The sequence below is a fragment of the Salvelinus fontinalis genome, chromosome 1 (assembly GCF_029448725.1).
Source record: "Salvelinus fontinalis isolate EN_2023a chromosome 1, ASM2944872v1, whole genome shotgun sequence".
Lineage (NCBI taxonomy): Eukaryota > Metazoa > Chordata > Actinopteri > Salmoniformes > Salmonidae > Salvelinus > Salvelinus fontinalis.
Genome location: NC_074665.1, coordinates 29014884 through 29034925, shown reverse-complemented (window position 1 = coordinate 29034925; position 20042 = coordinate 29014884). Strand labels below are relative to the sequence as shown.

The following is a 20042-nucleotide window of genomic DNA, read 5'->3' as shown; positions in this document are numbered from 1 at the left end:
ATCCCCTTGTTTAGTTATGATATTCTATTGAGGTTTGCAAGAAACCTTGACATTAATACATCTTACCGCCATGGACATAACTTTAACTACGTTATGACATTTTATGTTCTATTATCATTGATATATTAACGCATCTGTTTTCTTTGTGATGTTTTGGACAACACGTCAAGGCATGAAGGCTTCGAAGATACAGAATCTCTGCATTGAAGAGAAATAGAGAGCGGGAATTAGAGGCCATTCATTTCGATGCACGTTGCAGAACAGCACATTCTCATGTAAGCGTAAATCAATCACTCTCCACAACTCGCATTCAGTTTGGTTGGTAATCAATTCCCAAGCACACTTATCTATCACTGATCTACTGAGTAATCCAGTGAGGCAGGTTTCTGATGTTGGGTAGCATAAATAAAAAGTACTCCATTCCCATAGGACAGCTAAATAATGAGTGGAAACAGAGATCCATAATTAATGGACATCTCGGATCAATTTCCCAAGTTGCTAAGTGATCAGGACAAACAGAAGCCTGTTTTCCAGTGTATCACTATACACAACCCCTCGCTGGACATGTGCTCCGAGGGCCCAACACCTGGTGGCATAATACAATTGGCATCAAGGGCACAGCCATTAGTTTCAATGTTATCATATCAATGTGATGGACTGACGGCAGCTGTAAGTAGGCTTCTTACAGACGTGTTGTTCATGAGCAGATTGTTGACCTTCTTGCAGTCAACATCATTGGATGCCACACAAAGAGATTCCTATAGAGAGGACAGAATGCCCACAGGGAGGCAGTCTGTTTCACTGCTGGACCATGCCAAGCATGAAAGCTGCAATACATAAAATTGTCTGCTATGTAATCAGATGCCTCTGTGAGGTGAAGAATCTCCTGTCTAATAAAGGCATTTTAATTAGATTAGGGTTCCTTTTTCGTCGCTGTCCCCTTTCTCAGACAATGAAATCGGATCTGAGCTGAAAGCAGATTGTATTCTTTTGATGCAGCTCTAATCACCTAGGTTTAACCTGTGAACCTTTGACTGTCTACCAAATAACGTCTAAATCATTCACAAATATCACAAGAGGGTAAAGTCTTTTGGTTTGTGTTCATATCAGTTAATCATTGGAGGGGGAACCCTCAACCTCCAACTGGGCTAACATTTTGAAAGTGTTCCTCAATTGCAAGTCCAGGATGACAGTTATTATCAGAAGGGGGCACCCTTGGATAAGAGTTCTAATCTTACAAGGGAAAAGTGGCACGTCATATCGTTAAGTCAAAGCGTTGACGTAACATTGCCTAAATTAACAACCATGGCTACACCCCCCTTACATAACCAGACCACAAAAGTAAAGATTAAAATATTTTATTTGTTTTAAAATATACATCAGTTTACAAATTCAGAAAATAAAATTAGTACAGGTTTAACAGTCTTGTGTATAATATTGTCTTTGAAGTCATTTTTTTAACAGGGAGAACATTTTTAGCCCGCTTGCACACAAAAAGAAAGGACATCTACAAAGCCATGAAAGAACAGGCACTGCATCGGGAGTGTGATGAATATTCAACCAAAGAAAAACACAACGGAGCCCACTTTTCTCAGTATGAGAGAATAATCAGATTGCCACTTAACTCCATGCAAGACTGGTAGACATGGTTTGTGTGAATGAACCCAGCAACAGAACTGGATTCAGGGTTGGGTGAGTCTGGACTTGGGACCCTACAACAGTCTCCTCGCAATGGCGTCCATCAGGTACCACAGACTGCAGTGTCTCCTAGAATCAAAAAAGTTATAGGTATACCAGTATTTATCCCCATTAAGCACAAATCACACAAACACTGGATACATAATTTTATATACATTAAAATTCACCTGCAGCCAAATAAAATAAAGTGCTGAATTAGGCATGTAACAGGGCTACCCCAAACCCTCCTGGAGATCTACAGTCCTGTGGGTTTTCAGTCCAACCCTAATTTAACACACCTGATTCTACTAATTAACTGCTCAACCAGACCTTAACTAGCTGAATCAGATATGCTAAATTAGGGTTGGACTGAAAACCTACAGGACAGTAGATCTCCAGGAAGAGGGTTTGGGGCAGCCCTGGCATATAACATGCATTTCATTCATGTCAATGGGAGAATTCAACGACTCAACACCATACATGTAGACATGAATAAGATAAGATGTAAATAACAAACAACAATGGAGGCATATATTGACGTGAGAAGACAGTGACAGCATCTTTATTAGTATTCCTGAACCATCTCATTGCAATGACACCTCCCTTGTGCAGAGACTGGCTTTGTCATCAAGCTCAGATTGTGTGATTACACCGTCTGTGTGGGATATTACACAGTAAAACCTCGTCACTGTATTCATATGTAGAGCCAGGGGTTTCTAATTGTATAATGGAATACTTTACACTCCAGTTCAAATATTCTTGCAGATGATAAATATTTCCAATAAACCTCTGGCGCTGTCTCAACACTGTCACAATGGAGACAAGGCTCCTGTGAACCAACTGGCATGCTGTTTAAATCATGCTCAGACTAAAACCTATAGAGGGAAAATAACTGAGCTAGCTACCTGTTAAAAGGTCACCGTCACAGAGGGATTACCGTCACGACCAGTGTGTTTACTCCACCGCATCAGATAACAGGAGTGACGAAGCCGACATTTTTCAACATTTCTCAGACTAAATTTAAAAAGGCTCCACATGAGTGGAGCGTCTTGGGAAGGCGACCTTGGATCAAAGCAGCGACGCGTCAGCAGAGATGTGTTCAATTATATTCACGAAAGAGGATTCATTAAAGTTGCAGGAGACCAGATATAAAGGCCTATTTATACTGCTTAGTACATTAGAGCCTGCACATTTAATTCCCTCTTCTTTTTTTTCCATTTCCGTTTTTGTATTTGCACGAAACCTTGTCTATCTGATGAGCCCATGCAATATTCAAAACGTAAATGTCCATGTTGAAGACCATGACAGACTACTCTACTCCTTTTGAAGTATTAGAGACCTATTTCTGAGGGTAATAAAACATGAATAATTTAGTAAAGGGCTTGTTACAACTCTTAATTATGGGCTATTAACACTTCATCTATACTAATGAAAAAGACCAATAAGCAGACTGCAAGCAAAAGAAAAGAGGTTTAAAAAGTGTGAGGGTGGAGTGGACGTGAACCGTGTGGATTTTGGGGGCCCGTAATCCAGGGTCCCGGTCCGTTTACACTGAAGAAAATGGCGTTGAATTATTCAGGGACCAGGAGTACAGCAGAAAGCCTTCAGCGTGTTGGATATAGTATGTGGAGAGACTTTTATACCGGGATCTGGTGACTCATCTCGCTCGGGAGGGAACACAGTTACCTCGTATGACCCCAGTGACTGGCGGCGGCACAGTACTTTACAGCACAATGTTGCCAGTTCCTTGATATGTGGCTTTTACTTGTTGGTCTAAGAATAGAGGTTTAAACAGGGGAGGGGGGGACTAAGACCCACATCTATACATATATAGTGAGAAGGCAGGCTCAAGAGACATCAAGGATGAACATTTGTAGGTGGTGTCCTTGTTTCCAGATCAGAATTAGGTGGGAGGGAGGGCATTTTTATAATGTTGTATGGACAGAGTTTACTGGCGCATCTTTTCTAACCTTGTGGAAACACAGTACTTGGCAAAAGCCCTCAGTCGTAATCATGAAGTTGCATTTATCATCTTTGATCATTTAATTTGTCTTCGAAATGTAAGTGCAGGCAAATCAGAAAGTATTCAGACCCCTTCACTTTTCCACATTGTGTTATGTTACAGCCTTATTCTAAAATGGATTAAATAAAGTTTTTCCTCATCAATCTACACACAATACCCCATAATGACAAAGCGAAAACAGGTTTTTAGAAATTGTTGCAAATAAAAAATAAACAGAAATACCTTATTTACATAAGTATACAGAACCTTTGCTATGAAACTTGAAATTGAGCTCGGGTCCATCCTGTTTCCACTGATCATCCTTGCGATGTTGCTACAACTTGGAGTCCACCTGTGGTCATTTCAATTGATTGGACATGATTTGGAAAGGCATACAATTGTCTATATAAGGTCCCACAGTTGACAGTGCATGTCTGAGCAAAAACCAAGCCATGAGGTCAAAGGAATTGCCAGTAGCGCTCAGCGGATTGTGTCGAGGCACAGATCTGGTAAAGGGTACATTTCTGCAGCATTGAAGGTCCCCAAGAACACAGTGGGCTCCATCATTCTTAAATTGAAGAAGTTTGGAACCATCAAGACTCTTCCTAGAGCTGGCCGCCCGGCCAAACTGAGCAATCGGGGGAGAAGGGCCTTGGTCAGGGAGGTGACCAAGAATCCGATGGTCACTCTGAAAAGCTCCAGAGTTCATCTGTGGAGATGAGAGAACTTTCCAGAAGGACAACCATCTCTGCAGCACGCCACCAATCAGGCCTTTATTGTAGAGTGGCCAGGCTGTGTGGATGTTTTTCAGCGGCAGGGACTGGGAGACTAGTCAGGATCAACAGAAAGATGAATGGCGCAAAGTACAGAGAGATCCTTGATGAAAATCTGCTCCAGAGCAGTCTGATGAAACCCAGATTGAACTCGTTGGCCTGAATGCCCAGTGTTACGGACCTCAGACTGGGGCGAAGGTTCACCTTCCAACAGGACAACGACCCTAAGCACACAGCCAAGACAACGCAGGAGTGGCTTCGGGACAAGTCTCTGAATGTTCTTGAGTGGCCCAGCCAGAGCCCGGACTTGAACCCGATCGAACATCTCTGGAGAGACCTGAAAATAGCGATGCTCCCCATCCAACCTGACAGAGATTGAGAGAATCTGCAGAGAAGAATGGGAGAAACTCCCCAAATACAGGTTTGCCAAGCTTGTAGCGTCATACAAGGCTGTAATCGCTGCCAAAGGTGCGTCAACAAAGTACTGAGTCTGAATACTTATGTAAGTGTGAGATCAGTTTTTTATTTTTAATACATTTTGCAAACAAAACTGTTTTTGTTTTGTCATTATGAGGTATTGTGTGTAGATTGATGAGGGGGAAGAAATTATTTAATCCATTTTAGAATAAGGCTGTGACGTCACAAAATGAGGAAAAAGTGAAGGGTTCTGAATACTTTCAGAATGCATCATATATGATATTACACTGTCTTCAGCCCACAGAGGGTTGCATGAACAAATAAAAGCAGAGTCTGACTCAGAGTTAAGAACACTGCATGAGGCGTGTGACTTCATACTGGATTACTGCCTTATACTGAAGGGCTTTCACTGTGAGCTGTCAATCTGGGATCAATAAAACAGCAGGACAGTATCCGACTTCATAACCACGCAATCAAAGAGCCATTAGAAAGGCAAACAATTACATAAATGAAAATGCAGACGTTTGCCTCAGTCAATCATCCTTATTATCTACTGAAGCTACAGTTGAAGTCGGAAGTTTACATACACCTTAGCCAAATACATTTAAACTCCGTTTTTCACAATTCCTGACATTTAATCCTAATAAAAATGTCCTGTTTTAGGTCAGTTAGGATCACCACTTTATTTTAAGAATGTGAAATGTCAGAATAATAGTAGAGAGAATGATTTATTTCAGCTTTTATTTCTTTCATCACATTCCCAGTGGGTCAGAATTTTACATACACTCAATTAGTATTTGGTAGCATTGCCTTTAAATTGTTTAACTTGGGTCAAACGTTTTGGGTAGCCTTCCACAAGCATCCCACAATAAGTTGGGTGAATTTTGTCCCATTCCTCCTGACAGAGCTGGTGCAACTGAGTCAGGTTTGTAGGCCTCCTTGCTGGTACACGCATTTTCAGTTCTGCCCACCAATTTTCTATAGGATTGAGGTCAGGGCTTTGTGATGGCCACTCCAATACCTTGACTTTGTTGTCCTTAAGCCATTTTAACACAACTTTGGAAGCATGCTTGGGGTCATTGTCCATTTGGAAGACTCATTTGCGACCAAGCTTCAACTTCCTGACTGATGTCTTGATGTTGCTTCAATATATCCACATAATTTTCCTGCTTCATGATGCCATCTATTTAGTGAAGTGCACCAGTCCCTCCTGCAGCAAAGCACCCACACAACATCATGCTGCCACCCCCTTGCTTCACGGTTGGGATGGTGTTCTTCGGCTTGCAAGCCTCCCCCTTTTTCCTCCAAACATAACAATGGTCATTATGGCCAAACAGTTCTATTTTTGTTTCATCAGACGAGGACATTTCTCCAAAAAGTATAATCTTTGTCCCCATATGCAGTTGCAAACCGTAGTCTGGCTTTTTTATGGCGGTTTTGGAGCAGTGGCTTCTTCCTTGCTGAGCGGCCTTTCAGGTTATGTCAATATAGGACTCATTTTACTGTGGATATAGATACTTTTGTACCTGTTTCCTCCAGCATCTTCACAAGGTCTTTTGCTGTTCTGGGATTGAGTCGCTCTTTTCGCACAAAAGTACGTTTATCTCTAGGAGACAGAACGCGTCTCCTTCCTGAGCGGTATGACGGCTGGTGTTTGTACAGATGAACGTGGTACCTTTAGTCGTTTGGAAATTGCTCCCAAGGTTGAACCAGACTTGGAGGTCTACAATTTTTCCCATGATGTCAAGCAAAGAGGCACTGAGTTTGAAGGTAGGCCTTGAAATACATCCACAGGTACACCTCCAATTGACTCAAATTATGTCAATTAGCCTATCAGAAGCTTCTAAAGCCATGACATCATTTTCTGGAATTTTCCAAGCTGTTTAAAGGCACAGTCAACTTAGTGTATGTAAACTTCTGACCCACTGGAATTGTGATACAATGAATTATAAGTGAGATAATCTGTCTGTAAACAATTGTTGGAAAAATTACTTGCGTCATGCACAAAGTAGATGTCCTAACCCACTTGCCAAAACTTTAACTATACTGTGGAGTGGTTGACAAACGAGATTTAATGACTCCAACCTAAGTGTATGTAAACTTCCGACTTCAACTGTACATAGAGCATGTCTGATGCTGAACACATTTTATGGATTACAATTAAGACATAAATTCAACATTGCTAAATACAGAACGGTAAGTGAATTGAATATACTGGACCGAATGAAAGTCCAAAAGGAACACATGCACACAATCAAAAATCAATCCATAAAATCAAAAATTATAATATCTTGAATGAACCAACATTCCCTATCCATACAAAAGCATGTAGATGAAAATGGACCTATAGCGAAAATAAACGGCAAATACTGTAGAGCCATGATTACATTCCAGATTAGGTATTGTATTTAGAAAGAGCCAAAGATTAAAACAACTTTGCATTTTTTTCAATTGATCTGAACTCTATCGACCAGAATATCTAGGGGTGGGGACATCTGATAAGCAAACTGATGAAATACTTAAAAGGTTGGCTGAACACAGAGGAAAACATGTCAAATAATTCTCCTCTTCACAGTTTACTAGCTACTAGTATAACATCCTCTGTGAACCCCCACAACGGAGACTGAGTAGTACACCAACAAAAATACTTTCCTGATCAGGAAATTATCAACGGTAAAGAAATACCAAAAATCTCATCATCAACCAGCCCTGTCATACCATGCAGACCTTTTGCCTTCGATTATTCCCTGTCACTTTGATATTCTGGAAACATATTGTTGTTACTGAATACATTGCTAACAGAAGTGGCACACAAGGAGAATTATCCCCCCCCCCCCCAGGGCCCAGTGAATATTTCCAAAACACATCCACAAAAATGCCTCGAAGATTGTTGTGGTTCTTCTGAAAAACACTGTTTCATGCCATTTAGGGCTTCCTTTGTAATACCCCATGTAAAGTCCCAGAGTTAACAATAGAACTATAGGCCTGTTTGTTTCTTGAAATGAAAATACAGATGACTAAATCCAATGACAGATCAATAACAGAATAAAACTGAAAGAGTAGATCATCAACGTCATAATATATGTCCAGACCTCAGCCATAAAAGTTGCATAAAAATCAAAATGAAAATTATTTGAATGAAGAAGCGATTGAAGAAATAAAAGGTAACACTTACGATAATAGAAAGACAAATCAATGAAACCTGTATGTGTTATTGAGAAAATAAACTTGAGTGAGACCTACAATTTCAGGAATTCTTTGAGGGTGACCTTCCTCGTTCTTGTGTAGGTGACCAATTACAGAGAAGAGAGCCCTTAAGAGTGGGTGCTCAACAGACTGCTGCACACTTCAGACTCTTCAGAGGGGCATCAGAATACATCTTTTCTGGGAATTCGGGGGGTTAGAAACCCCCTCAGACAGAGAGGGATAGGCACTGAGAGTCTGTGTGGGGGTCCGTTCCACCATCCGCTCACACCAGACAACAGCATGCGCTTGCAAGTGCTTGCCCTCTTCACCATTCGTCCAATCAGAGATGGAGGTAAAGTTCTCATGTTATCAGATTCCTGCATGACATATCATTCCTCTAGGGGGGGAGCGGGGGATCCAGGGCAAAAGAGAACAAACAAGGGAGAAGGCAACAACTCCATCCATCCTGCATATCGCCGATCATCTCAAGTGACGAGATGAAACTTTGCACCATCTGGGCTGTTCCATGCGAACACACACTGGCTGGATGTTTACACACAGGAAATGGCTCTGCATGGCCCCATTCTCCTCTCTGCAACAGTTCTGGAGTGTTTGAGAGACAGAAAACTAACCTCATTCAGAAACCCCTGTAGGACCCTTTGTTCTGCTCCTGGAGGAGATTGCGGTTTACAGTGGAAAACAAAGGAAAGAACGCAGCAAACTTGACCATTCAACCGGCAGCCAGGCATCGCACATATCTTCTAAAGAACAGTCAGCTCTTGAATGTGGTTACTAGAGAATGTGTGTATTTCCTGACTAAACTCATGAGAGACGGCAGCACGGACAAAGGGAGGACCGACACGAATCATCGCTCTCTTTTCTGGTAAGATAAAGAGTCCACAGACCATTGAAGAGTTAGTCTGTCAGATGACAGATGAAGTGAGAGGAGTAAAGTCCCGTAGTCTCAGTCCAGCAGGTTACCATGCTCCTGTGCCCGGGTCAGGCTGTCTTTGCGGTGCAGGTGGTGGACTCCCATCCTCTTTGGGCTCTTCAGGGGTCGGCCGGGGGTGGAAGTGGAGGAGTTTGCGGGAAGGGGAGTGGTGTTCTTTGTGTAGTCCTCTAGCCCTGCCAGGACCCGGGGGGCTATGACGGGGAAGTCCTGTGGTAGGATGTCTCTCTCCTCTGCAGAGCTGCCTACAGACCCAGTCTCGTCCACAAAATCATTCCTTTTGCCCTCCGCCGGGCTGGTCTCCACAGTGATGGCCGTTGACACGGTGTCGCCACTGGTGTTGTCTCGGTCGTTGTCCAGTGGGTCCAGGGCCATCAGCAGCTGCTCGCTCTCCTCTGTGGAGAAGTCTGCTCCGTAATGCCCCCTCCTGGTGCGGAGGTCAGCCATGCTGCTGGTGTCAGTGTCCAGGCTGGACTCTCGGCTTGCTGTCCAGCTGCGGGTGGAGGACCCCTCCTCCCCGTCCGAGTAGGCCCCCCGTAGTGCCCCCCTGTCGGAACCCCCGCCCACTGGCTTGCTGGTTCGGGTCCCCTCCAGGTCCTTGACCGTCTCGCTGCTGAAGGAGGTGCGGTTGACCAGGGTGCCCTCAGAGGATGGTGCCATCTTCTCCACAAACATGCGCTGCCAGTTGGCCAGCAGGTCCTCCTCGGAGCTACCTGAGCTGGCAAAGGCGCTGGGGGGCTGAGGGGGGCTGCTGAAGGGGCTGGACTGGTTGGAGAGGGGGTCTGCTGTGTCCAGCTGAGTAGGGGTGCGGCAGGGGTCACGCTGCCCCCCTCCCCCTGAGGAGGAGGACGTCCCGGATCGCCAGCCCCCGTCCGACACAGCGGGGCTGTTTGGCACGGTGCGCTGGCGCTCGTTCTCCTCGTCGTTCTGCACCAGGCTGAGAGAGATGGCCTGGCGTGTTGCGTAGGTGCAGTTGGGCAGGGGGCTATTCTTGGGGATCTTCACCTTGTCGTCCGAGGAGAACTCGATCACCTTGCGGCCGGGATAGAGGGGGTGGGGCGGAGGGGGGGCTGGGTAGGGGTTGAGCTTCTCGAAGGCACCACCCTCTCTACCCTCCTCTCCTGATTGGCCGTCTGCTGACAGGCTGCTCTGGCTCCGACACATGCCGTTCTGCTGGAGGAGCTCCTGGGCCTGGCTGCTCTGGGCTGGGGCCCTGCTGCTGTGACCGGGACCCCCGTTCTCTCTACCCCCTCCTCCTGCCTGGGGCCCAGTCATGTCCACATGCACAAACACATCCTCTGCCTGGGGCCGGCCTGCGCTGCTGCTGGACTGGGCAGAGTTGAGTACCAGAGGCTCAGGCTTCTCCAGGACGCGGGCAATGACTGAGGTGGGCACCACGTCGGCGGGCGTCAGGCTCATGGTGTCGGAGTCCTGGCCCTGGGCCCCCTGGGAACTCTTATCCGGCAGACTGGCCTTCATGTGCTTGTTCACCATGTCCTGCAGCTCATAGGGCAGCTGGAAGACAAGAGAAGACGAATACAAAACGTGACAGGTTTCACAGATGGGCAAAGACATGTTAAAATCAAAAGTCACAGGCTTGTCAAACTCAGAATGGAGTTTGGAACACTAAAGTACTTAATATTAGATATAACTTGTAAAGAAAACATGTTACTTAATAATGAGAACAACTCCACCTGCAGTCTTCCCCAATTCCCTCAATTAACTGGAACAACTTTAAAAAAGGTCCAATGCAGCTGTTTTTATCTCAATATCAAATAATTTCTAGGTAACAATTAAGTACCGTACTATGCTTGTTTTCAATTAAAATGGTCAAAAAGAAAACAAAAATAGCTTCTTTGCAAAGAGCAATTTGTCAAGCAAGAATTTTGCTAGGACTGTCTGGGAGTTGTCTGAGTGGGGAGGGGAAAACTGAAAACTAGCTGTTATTGGCAGAGAATTTTAGGAACTCTTTCTTATTGGTCATGTAAATTCCATCCCACCAAAACAGGCTGAAATTCTTGCCAGTCTTTTCAAACAGCTCTTACACTAAAAAGGGCATTATCATATTCACAATTTCACAGAACTATTCCAACCTCATAGTGTGGAAATATATACACTGCTCAAAAAAATAAAGGGAACACTTAAACAACACAATGTAACTCCAAGCCAATCACACTTCTGTGAAATCAAACTGTCCACTTAGGAAGCAACACTGATTGACAATACATTTCACATGCTGTTGTGCAAATGGAATAGACAAAAGGTGGAAATTATAGGCAATTAGTAAGACACCCCCAAAAAAGGAATGGTTCTGCAGGTGGTGACCACACACAACTTCTCAGTTCCTATGCTTCCTGGCTGATGTTTTGGTCACTTTTGAATGCTGGCGGTGCTTTCACTCTAGTGGTAGCATGAGACGGAGTCTACAACCCACACAAGTGGCTCAGGTAGTGCAGTTCATCCAGGATGGCACATCAATGCGAGCTGTGGCAAAAAGGTTTGTTGTGTCTGTCAGCGTAGTGTCCAGAGCATGGAGGCGCTACCAGGAGACAGGCCAGTACATCAGGAGACGTGGAGGAGGCCGTAGGAGGGCAACAACCCAGCAGCAGGACCGCTACCTCCGCCTTTGTGCAAGGAGGTGCACTGCCAGAGCCCTGCAAAATGACCTCCAGCAGGCCACAAATGTGCATGTGTCAGCATATGGTCTCACAAGGGGTCTGAGGATCTCATCTCGGTACCTAATGGCAGTCAGGCTACCTCTAGCGAGCACATGGAGGGCTTTTTCGGCCCCACAAAGAAATGTACTGGCCTGTCTCCTGGTAGCGCCTCCATGCTCTGGACACTACGCTGATAGACACAACAAACCTTTTTTGCCACAGCTCGCATTGATGTGCCATCCTGGATGAACTGCACTACCTGAGCCACTTGTGTGGGTTGTAGACTCCGTCTCATGCTACCACTAGAGTGAAAGCACCGCCAGCATTCAAAAGTGACCAAAACATCAGCCAGGAAGCATAGGAACTGAGAAGTGGTGTGTGGTCACCACCTGCAGAACCATTCCTTTTTTGGGGGTGTCTTACTAATTGCCTATAATTTCCACCTTTTGTCTATTCCATTTGCACAACAGCATGTGAAATGTATTGTCAGTCAGTGTTGCTTCCTAAGTGGACAGTTTGATTTCACAGAAGTGTGATTGACTTGGAGTTACATTGTGTTGTTTAAGTGTTCCTTTTATTTTTTTGAGCAGTGTATATAAAACACATGAAAATCACATTTTGACTGCACTGGGCCTTTAAAAATCTGCATCTCACAAGGGCTGACAAATTTTTCCCGACTTGCTGCGCTTTTAAACAGCATGTGATTCCACTTTAAGAGCTCGCAGTGGGAGTATTTAGATTATCATGTCAAATGCATTAAGCTTTAACTTTCCCTAATAACCGAGTGGCAAAGACTTAGCACTCATATCTCTCCCATGCAAGGACTTTGTGCTCCGATCCAAATTAGAAAGCGGTACATCTCAGTGGGATACGAGTGGCGTCCCGATTGTCAATTACAGTTCTAAAAGAGCTGATGTGATCCTGTAGTGGATCAGTCTCTCTGTGTAAGAGCAGTGAATGACACTAACACACGGCTGCCAGGTTAGACATCACTGGGGTGTCTGATGGTTGATATGTGAATGGAAGAGAACAGTGGGATCTATCTAAACTTCAGTCGGCGCTGTGAAGGAGACAGTCTCCTGCTGCCTTTCTTCCCTGGCCACCAAATGTCTCCTTGTCCCTGACTCCATGTTCACAGGAACAAAAAGCAGAGAGAACGAGAATAAAAGGCTCACCTCCAATGAGATGATTGAAGGGGGGTGAGAAAGAAAGTGAGGAGAGGAAGTAAAGAAAAAAAGGCTGGCATCTAGGGCCCTTCTATCACGGGGATACTGGGTGTGACGAGCCAAGGCTGTGATATTGATATGTGGAAAATGGGCAGAGAGAGAATAAGTGATTCCACAGTCCCCGCTCGCTGATGCCCTAACGATCCTGGTGAGCAACGATCGGCACGCCCGCCTCCCCTTCATTTCCTCTGGTCAGTGGAGTGGGCCAGGCAGGATCAATACAACTGTATAGGGCTGCCAGGTGACTCCTCTACTGGTCAGAATTTTACACGACATACCCCTGACCTCTGCCCAATTACGTATAGCGATCAAACTCATGATGAGCTTACAAGCAGCTCCTGTATCACATCCATGTGGAGACAAAGGTTATATACAGTCGTGGCCAAAAGTTTTGAGAATGACACAAATATTAAATTTCACAAGGTCTGCTGCCTCAGTTTGTATGGTGGCAATTTGCATATACACCAGAATGTTATGAAGAGTGATTAGATGAATTGCAAAGTCCCTCTTTGCCATGCAAATTAACTGAATCCCCAAAAAAACATTTCCACTGCATTTCAGCCCTGCCACAAAAGGACCAGCTGACATCATGTCAGTGAATCTCTCATTAACACACGTGTGAGTGTTGACGAGGACAAGGCTGGAGATCACTCTGTCATGCTGATTGAGTTCGAATAACGAACTGGAAGCTTCAAAAGGAGGGTGGTGCTTGGAATCATTGTTCTTCCTCTGTCAACCATGGTTACCTGCAAGGAAACACGTGCCGTCATCATCGCTTTGCACAAAAAGGGCTTCACGGGCAAGGATATTGCTCCTAGTAAGATTGCACCTAAATCAACCATTTATCGGATCATCAAGAACTTCAAGGAGAGCGGTTCAATTGTTGTGAAGGTGGCTTCAGGGCGCCCAAGAAAGTCCAGCAAGCGCCAGGACCGTCTCCTAAAGTTGATTCAGCTGCGGGATCAGTGCACCACCAGTACAGAGCTTGCTCAGGAATGGCAGCAGGCAGGTGTGAGTGCATCTGCATGCACAGTAAGGCGAAGACTTTTGGAGGATGGCCTGGTGTCAAGAAGGGCAGCAAAGAAGCCACTTCTCTCCAGGAAAAACATCAGGGACAGACTGATATTCTGCAAAAGGTACAAGGATTGGACTGCTGAGGACTGGGGTAAAGTAATTTTCTCTGACGAATACCCTTTCCGACTGTTTGGAAAAAAGCTTGTCCGGAGAAGACAAGGTGAGCGCTACCATCAGTCCTGTGTCATGCCAACAGTAAAGCATCCTGAGACCATTCATGTGTGGGGTTGCTTCCCAGCCAAGGGAGTGGGCTCACTCACAATTTTGCCTAAGAACACAGCTATGAATAAAGAATGGTACCAACACACCCTCCAAGAGCAACTTCTCCCAACCATCCAGGAACAGTTTGGTGACGAACAATGCCTTTTCCAGCATGATGGAGCACCTTGCCATAAGGCAAAAGTGATAACTAAGTGGCACGAGGAACTAAATGTCGATATTTTGGGTCCATGGCCAGGAAACTCCCCAGACCTTAATCCCATTGAGAACTTGTGGTCAATCCTCAAGAGGCAGGTGGACAAACAAAAACCCACAAATTCTGACAAACTCCAAGCATTGATTATGCAAGAATGTGCTGCCATCAGTCAGGATGTGGCCCAGAAGTTAATTGACAGCATGCCAGGGCGGATTGCAGAGGTCTTGAAAAAGAAGGGTCAACACTGCAAATATTGACTCTTCGCATCAACTTCATGTCATTGTCAATAAAAGCCTTTGACACTTATGAGATGCTTGTAATTATACTTCAGTATTCCATAGTAACATCTGACAAAAATATCTAAAAGACACTGAGGCAGCAGACTGGTGAAAATGTATATTTGTGTCATTCTCAAAACTTTTGGCCACGACTGTACAGTACTGTGTTATAGAGCCTGAACTAAAAAGGCACACAATAGCCGTAGCAAGAAGTGTTTCATTCTTCAGTGAGTGAGAGACCTTTTTTTTAGCACCATTCTTTCCTATAGAACATTGGCTGTATTATTATAAGCACCGCAGACAACCATTGTGATGCAAATCTGCATGGGTCCATTGATGGCCTCAGTCATGGTCATTTTACATGCTATTGTACTAACTGCTTACTCACTGCAAATTATATCAATACGCATAAACTCCACAACAGAGGAACAGTTTGAGGCAAAGTGGGTATACTATATATGGCATAATGCCTGGGGAGACAAAAGCATAGCTTTCTTAGAACAATCACATGTGCAGCAGTGTGAATTGGTGCTCACAGACAGCCAATCCACTCTAGTGATAAGCTTCAGGACTGGGCTGCTGGGCAACTCCTGCCATGCTGTATAATTGACTTGTGTTTCCTTAGCCAATCTTCAGAATCCATCAAATCTCCCACAGATGGCTGCTGCCTGCCTGATAAGATGATTTGTATACACGGCTACTTTTGCAACCCCCTCCTAGGGAGCAGCTCACTTGGACACAGGATGACTCAATGCTTTCTGCCTGCCAGCCTGTTTGTCTCTCTGCCCGCCTGCCTGTCTGCTTGCCTCTCCATGTCCATACTGCCAGATCATTTGCAAGGAGGACTCTATAACCAAGGTTTCCCTTTGGTGTACTTATATCATGCTTCCTCTCGGTCTTCCTTTCTCTCTCACAATGGATAAGGACTGTCAAGGGGACATTGCCTTATGGCCAATGCTTTGATTTTCAAAAATATGTCATCTCTTCAAGACTCTTCACTTGTTTGTATTTGCAAAAATAGCTCACTGCAGCAATTGGATCTCAGTCTGTAGACCCATTTCAAGAACTACCACTTTCTGCGACTATGTTTTCATCTAGGTCCTGAGTGGCTTAGTTGGTAAGAGGTTGGTGCTGGCAGTGCTAAGATGTTTGAAATGCCAAGATGCTACAAATGTATGCACTCATTGTACCAAACCCCCCACAGTTGATGTCCACGGCCCCGCGAGAATCTAACTAGCGTAATAAAAAAATCCACATACAAATCTGCCTGTTTAAAGTAGAGATCTCAGTTTTGCATGGGCTGAGTCTCAATTCACCGCCTCCGCCGGCCCCATCTGCGGTGAAAGGTGGCAGAGCTACAGCAGTGTTTGTCAGACCATGAGACGTCCCGAAAATTGGCCAGGAAAACATGTTTGGCGTCCCGAACGGTTGTTTTGCTCTAGGACGCCCACAAGCCTCACAAGACTCGACTGAATGTAGCCCGGTACCAGTTTGAAAAATGAATGGCAGTATGGAGGTAGTTTAGTGCATGTAAAAAAGGGGTTAAATATGTGTAAAACTTTTTAAAAAGTAGTTTCATGATCTTATATCGCTCAGATATAGGAGAGACTTGAAAACAAACGTCCTTTAGATATTTTTTGTTGACCATCTATTTGTCCATGTATGAATCTGTTATTCAATGTGTTTCTATGGGCTAATGGCAGTAAAGCCTGATCCAATGTTCCATCAAATAATGTTTTAACACACACACACACACACACACACACACACCTAAAGGGCTCCTAAAATTCTAAATCAAATAGCCTGATGATTCTTGGTATGACCATCTTAAACCCCCCCCCCCCCATGACTTAGACTCTAGGGGGATGTCGCATGGGGAAAAAGCTTCTAGTAAGTGGCATATACTGTATATAACAAAATCAGTCTCACAAGCTCAGACAAAATGAGGGGGTAAATTGCTAGCTCCCTTGTGGAATAAGGGCATGAGTACATGCAATCAGCAAGTGTTTGAACTAGCTGCTGAATCTGGATGCATTTGAATACTTGAGAAGTTTAAAGTAGATCATGTGAAATGTGTGTTTAAGTACACAAGTTGCCTTTGGTGTAGAACCACCAGGTAAGCAAAACGCTCACTCTTTCAACTAATGCTTGACAAATAGAGAGAGAATAAAATAGTTCCCAAATAAATAAACTGATCATAAAACAAAGGAATAAAATGAGGTGTGCGAACAGATCTGCAGCTTGTGGCAGATTGTTGGGTTTCCCAGCAGTATTCAATTATGGCAGGACTGGGAGATCATTCTGCTCAGATGAATTACACTTGCCTGGCTGCCAAAATTCCTTGCTCCGGCCAAACGCTACGCCACGCCCACAGACGTTAGTTTCTTCTCCGCAATTAGTCTGAACCTCCCAGAAACCAATGGGTTGGGCCACAGCCAAGACACACGTGGGTAAAGCTGCATTTTGAAAATGTGTCTTTGATCCTCTGATTAGTTAAACATGATCTAATCAGAGATGACTTTGTTTCGTACAACACCCCTCATGTTGACATCAACACAAACAACTTCAACGATGGCATTCTCGGACTGAAGTATGTCGCGAACAGAGCGGTGTATGAATTCAGGCAAGAATTATACATCCCTTAAAAATAGCCCCCTGGCTGCCCTGCAGCGACAGCATGGTTGTCACATCGGCAGTAATAGTCCTCTGGAGACCAGAGCATCAGGCATTAAGAAGGCACCACTACACTAACTAACTGAAGGAGTTCGAGCAGCAGGTAGCCCTGTGGATCAATGAACCAGGGAAAATAACTTAAATCCCTAAGGCGCACATTCAAACACCGTCTCTCATTTACTGAGAGGGATTGGATTGTTAATATCACAGGTAGTGGAGACCATGATGTAACTACAATTCACTGAAAAGGGTCGGACTTTGGCACAAAAATTAGGCGTCTATGAGTTTATACTTTCTGTTCAACTGAATGATAAATAAACTGTTACATTTTAAATGTAATTCAAATCTTAACTGCAAATCAAGTGTATCCAGACATACGCACTAGTTGTTCATTTCTTACAACCAACATGATAGTATTGACAGCAATGTTTAACATGTGATGCCCAACTTCCAATTAACAAGTCTTCTTCACCACTAGGGGGATTAAGTCCTAGACCACTGTTATACTACCCACAAGAAAGCATACAAGGCCCTCTCTCGGCCGTCATTCGGCAAATCAGATCATAACTCTGTACTCCTGCTTCCTGTTTACATCAGAAGCTCAAACAGGAAGCACCAGTGACTCGCTCAGGTGAGAAATGGTCACCAGAATCAGAGACTTTGCTACAGGACTGCTTTCCTAGCGCTGATTGGAATATCTTTTGAGACTGCGTCGATAACATTGACGAGCTAACCACCTGTCACCGGCTTCATTAGGAAATGAATCGGCGGCGTTGTCCCCACAGTGAAGGTTCGCTGCTTCCCCAATCAAAAGCCCTGGATTAACACGGAGGTTGGCGCTAAAGGACAGGGCTACTGCACACAGGGATATCGCAGACAACCCTGAGGCTACGGATGAGGACAGGAACAAGAAGTCCACATATGACCTCCGCAGAGTCATTAAAACAAACAAAAGGACAATATAGGAGGTAAAATCATACTACACAGGCTCCAATGCCTGCTGCATGTGGCAGGGGCTACAGTCCATTACAGATTACAAAGGAAGACCAAGCTGCCCAATGATGCCTCTCTACCAGACAAATGCTCTAAGGCTTCATGCCACAATAAGTACCACCCTGTAGCACTCACATCTGTAATCATGAAGTGCTTTGAGAGGCTGGTTATGGCACACAAACTCAATCATCCCAGTTTCTTCAAGTTCCTCGGTGTCCAAATCACTAAGGACTTAAGATGGTCCACATGCACAGTCGTGAAGGTGCGACAGTGCCTCTTTCCCCTCAGGAGATCGAAAAGGTTTCGCATGGGCCCCAAAACGTTATACAGCTGTACCACAGAGCACCTTGACAGGCTGCATGACTGCTTGGTATGTCAATAGCACTGCCATCGATAGCATGGCGCTATAGAGGGTGGTGCGGACAGCCCAGTACATCACTGGGTCCGAGCTCCCTGCCATCCAGGACCTCTTTATCAGCCGGTGTGAAAGGAAGGCATGGAACAACTAAAGACTCCAGCAACCCAAGCCACAGACTGTTCTCTCTGCATCCGCACAGCAAGCAGTCCCGGTGCATCAAGTCTGACACCAACAGGCTCCTGAACAGCTTGTATCCCCAAACTATTAGACAGCTAAATAGATAACGAAATGGCTACATAAACAATTTTATTTTCGCACCGTCTCTTTGCACACTCACAGGGCCCTAAACACTCACCCACGGACACTTTAACACACAAACACTCACGCCATCATTTGCTCACACACACATATTTATACTGACTCTACGCACAACCACTCACATACAATCATCATATACACTGTTGCTACTCTGTTTATCATATATCCTGATGCCTAGTCACCTTACCTATACATGTCTACTGCTTTCACTACAGTATTTCACTGTATTTGTGCATCTGACATTGAGTACGGTTAAATGTACACTAATGCTATTTTTGTGGATAGTAAGATTAATATAATAGCTCGATAAAAACGTTTACATGCTTTGCAAAAATAACAATTGGTCTGTCATGTAGCATGCTTCTGTCTATAACGTGAGCTGTTCAGTATGTGTTGACAGTCCTTACCACCGCTTCATTTTTGAAAGATCTAACATTATCTATCGAGAACAACAAAAGTTTTGTTACTTTCCTCAACATTGTTGCCCTGAATTTAGCCGGCACTATCGACAGATCAGGTGGAAAAAGTAATGGGCTACTTTCTGCACATTCCACGGTCAGTGTAAACTGAAGTGACAAACAAGATGTAGCTACAAAGTTAAATGGTTCCAGTATGCCGTGAAGCGTTCATCCATGTACAGTTGAAGTCGGAAGATTACATACACCTTAGCCAAACATATTTAAACAGTTTTTCACAATTCCTGACATTTAATCCGAGTAAAAATTCCATGTCTTAGGTCAGTTAGGATCACCACTTTATTTTAAGAATGTGAAATGTCAGAATAATAGTAGAGAGAATGATTTATTTCAGCTTTTATTTCTTTCATCACATTCCCAGTGGGTCAGATGTTTACATACACTCAATTAGTATTTGGTAGCATTGCCTTTAAATTGTTTAACTTGGGTCAAACATTTCGGGTAGCCTTCCACAAGCTTCCCACAATAAGTTGGGTGAATTTTGGCCCATTCCTCCTGACAGAGCTGGTGTAACTGAGTCAGGTTTGTAGGCCTCCATGCTCGCACACGCTTTTTCAGTTCTGCCTACAT

The 20042-nt window shown here is 44.4% G+C and overlaps 1 protein-coding gene across 3 annotated transcripts in view; it reads right to left on the bottom strand.

The window, feature by feature from the left end:
• Window positions 1–146: 146 nt before the first annotated feature.
• The window catches only part of LOC129852511 (tight junction-associated protein 1-like), a 147735-nt gene continuing 127839 nt past the window's right edge, over window positions 147–20042 (bottom strand). For all 3 annotated transcript variants that reach the window (XM_055918277.1, XM_055918279.1, XM_055918280.1), the window contains one exon: window positions 147–10519. In XM_055918277.1, the coding sequence (XP_055774252.1) occupies window positions 9020–10519 (1500 nt within the window). In that variant the 3' untranslated portion in view covers window positions 147–9019. The remainder of the gene's footprint in view (window positions 10520–20042) is intronic.